This window comes from Limulus polyphemus, unplaced genomic scaffold, assembly GCF_000517525.1.
Source record: "Limulus polyphemus unplaced genomic scaffold, Limulus_polyphemus-2.1.2 Scaffold8436, whole genome shotgun sequence".
NCBI classification, from domain to species: domain Eukaryota; kingdom Metazoa; phylum Arthropoda; class Merostomata; order Xiphosura; family Limulidae; genus Limulus; species Limulus polyphemus.
The window spans coordinates 27051-30524 of record NW_013674046.1 but is presented as its reverse complement, the minus strand read 5'-3'; the positions used below and the strand labels follow the sequence as shown (position 1 = coordinate 30524).

Genomic DNA, 3474 nt, shown 5'->3' with positions numbered 1-3474 from the left:
ATATTATACATTATTGTTCTTATGTTATGTTTATGTTAATGTAAACACAGATTATACATTATTGTCCTTATGTTATGTTTATGTTAATGTAAACACAGATTATATATTATTGTCCTTATGTTATGTTTATGTTAATGTAAACACAGATTATACATTATTGTCCTTATGTTATGTTTATGTTAATGTAAACACAGATTATACATTATTGTCCTTATGTTTGTGTTAATGTAAACACAGATTATACATTTGTCTTTTCTTTCTTGATGTGTAGATACCCAATTCGAAAAGAGCAGGAACGAATGATTACAACAAATCACCTGATTACTGATAAAAAGACAATCTGCATACGACGACATTTCGGTAAGGTTTTAACCCTGCATGAAACTTAGTAACAAGTAACTGTTGTTTTAGTAGAGTGTGTCACAATTTTCTTACAACTAATAGCATTAAAACCTTTGTAGCATGAAACTTAGTAACAAGTAACTGTTGTTTTAGTAGAGTGTGTCACAATTTTCTTACAACTAATAGCATTAAAACCTTTGTAGCATGAAACTTAGTAACAAGTAACTGTTGTTTTAGTAGAGTGTGTCACAATTTTCTTACAACTAATAGCATTAAAACCTTTGTAAGTTTTCTCACTAACTATATGTAAGAAAAGAGTCTTAAGTACAGTATATCCGTTCGATGGTGTAACTACAAAAAAACGGACTCCTCCCCTGAATAAAAAAAAAGTAGTTGGACCACCTACATTTATTTCCCTATAATTGTAATTATGGTCGGGACTGGAGCCCTCTTTTGGTTCCAGCCCCCCACAATTGCTGGGGCATCAGGGGCATACTTATGCCAATATATGGAACTAGCCTCAGCTGAAGTTAGGTAACAGTATCAAAGAACTAGTTTGTTAGTTGGAGACCTTCGAAGAAGTAACAATTAAAGTTGAGTTTGATAAAAAAAAGGTTTAAAAACGTATAGTTTTCTTCAGATTAACTCGTAACTACAGTTTTTTTTGATGTAAAGAAAGCTTTGTTTGTTACCTCTCACAGAAAAGAACCGGGTTGGCATCATTTTAGTACCTAGCGGAGAGTGTCTCGGCTTCATTTTCGCAGATCTTAATTGGAATGTCAAAAAAGTGAGAGAAACTATTGATGGGCAAGTAAGTTTTCTTTAGTGATTACAGAAGTTTTGAGTTGCGATTATATTTGGATTACTGGAAATTCTTTGAAACTCCCTCTTCATAATGACTTTTAAGTTGTGATAAAGAAAAAAAAAGCGAAAATAAATTAGGGTTCTTCGAAAATATACATAAATTCATGTAAAATAATATCGACTAAGTTATGCATCTTACTTTCGGTTTATTTTACTGGAGAATTCGTCGGAGAAAGATTACTAAAATAATTTAGTTTTAAGAATTTAAACTCTAAATATAGTCTTTTGTTCATTGAGTAGAGACGAGGTCAAGATAAGTGGCTCCCTGCATTAACTTGATGGTGATAAGGTAACAACAATGGACTATTCACAACCACCCTAGGAAATAATTACATATTTAAACCCATCTTTATTTTTAGGAAGTCGTCGATTACCTTCATAAACTCCTGGAAAGTGCAACTCATTCCATAAGTCAATCACCCCTTTTTAAAAAAGTAATACCGTCTTCATTGGAGTCTACTCTGTTTTTTTCCCAATCTTAAATTTTTGTACTCTCATACAGTTGTTTACAGAGCAAATTAAAAGCCTTAATCCTATCTCCCCCCCCCCCAAGATAGTCCTGTAAATCTTGATAAGTTCACTTTATGAGAACATCATATTTATTAGATATTTCATCCCCCCCCAAGATAGTCCTGTAAATCTTGATAAGTTCACTTTATGAGAATATCATATTTATTAGATATTTCAGTAACACAAAGTGTGCCTGAAAATAGAGTGTAGAGATTGTTTCTTTTCAAATATTTGAATAGAGTTCCTTTCATATAACTTGATCATATTTCTCTGATGGATATATTTCTAAGTTCAAATCATTTTTTGAATTAAGACTGAATATTCTATCTTAATTAAGCTTATTCGAGGGCTCATATCGAAGCTCCATTTTAAGAAGGAAAAAAAAAGATGATGCGTGTTTTCGGCAAATATTTATAGTTGTTTTTTTTTTCACGTTTCAGCTTTATGACCTCAACAGACACATAAAACTGGAATACACGTTTTTAGAACATCATGGCTGGCCACTGACTTTTAATCAAGAGTTGAAGCTGACGTTGGTAGACATACTCATAGACATGCATATTTCAATTAAGCATCGACCCGCACAGGACGTAGTTCCTTCTCTACCAGAACCGATCCCTCATTCAACCATGCAGATTACAGAAAGTCAGAACGAGCAAATAACCGAAGTTGATACTCCTGACTGTACAACACCTAGCCAAGGTGTTCGTAAAAAAAGGTCTTCGATGTTTACCAGGTAAAAAAAAATCACATCTTGTTGTTGTTGTGAGATTTTCTATACAAGTTATGTAATAATTATATTTACCATAAAACACTAGTATTAGGCCTATTAAATTTTTAAGGCCCGGCATGGCCAGGTGGATAAGGCGCTCGACTCACAATCTGAGGGTCGCGGGTTCGAATCCGCATACCACCAAACATGCTCGCCCTTTCAGCCGTGGGGGCGTTATAATGTGACGGTCAATCCAACAATTCGTTAGTAAAAGAGTAGCCCAAGAGTCGGCGGTGGGTGGTGATGACTAGCTGCCTTCCCTCTAGTCTTACACTGCTAAATTAGGGACGGCTAGCGCAGATAGCCCTCTTGTAGCTTTGCGCGAAATTCAAAAACAAACAATTAAATTTTTAAATGCTACTTTTTTTATCTAGAGCCTTAGGGACTTTCAAGAATTAGAAAAGTGTATAATAATAATAATATTTAAACTACACTGTATCTGTCCATATCTATCCCTGATGATGCATTTAGCTCAATTCAGAGCTCTTCAGGTCGGCTGGGATGCAACAAACACAGCAGTGGTTGGAACAACTGTTATGGTGTGCACAACTCTTACAAGTCATTAAGGAGTGATACTTATTATAAGACCTGTTAGGCCTATTGTTAATAATATGAACTGTTTTTTTTTTCATACTTTATGCTTCGTTTTCGGTTGATAAAGTAGAAATTAAAGCTATGAAGTTTAGATAACTCATTTAAAGTTCAGTACATAGGTTTGTCTCTTGTAACAGACTAACCTAAATTGTTTAAAGCTTCATAATGTGGTATATTATTTTGTACAGGAGATGACTTTGATGAGCCAGATAACCGTTTGTTACTAATCTTTCTCAAGTTTTTATACTCAAGGGTTGAATAAACCCGAAGAGTTGTGTGAGACAATCTCTCAAGTTTTTATACTCAAGGGTTGAATAAACCCGAAGAGTTGTGTGAGACAATCTCTCAAGTTTTTATACTCAAGGGTTGAATAAACCCGAAGAGTTGTGCGA

The 3474-nt window shown here is 34.2% G+C and overlaps 1 protein-coding gene across 1 annotated transcript in view; it reads left to right on the top strand.

The window, feature by feature from the left end:
* Positions 1–237: 237 nt before the first annotated feature.
* Positions 238–3474, top strand: part of LOC111083173 — a gene marked incomplete at its 5' end in the record, with an annotated part of 22369 nt that continues 19132 nt past the window's right edge. The window contains 3 exons of the mRNA XM_022379482.1: positions 238–360; positions 1044–1153; positions 2157–2452. Of these exons, the coding sequence (XP_022235190.1) occupies positions 238–360; positions 1044–1153; positions 2157–2452 (529 nt within the window). The remainder of the gene's footprint in view (positions 361–1043; positions 1154–2156; positions 2453–3474) is intronic.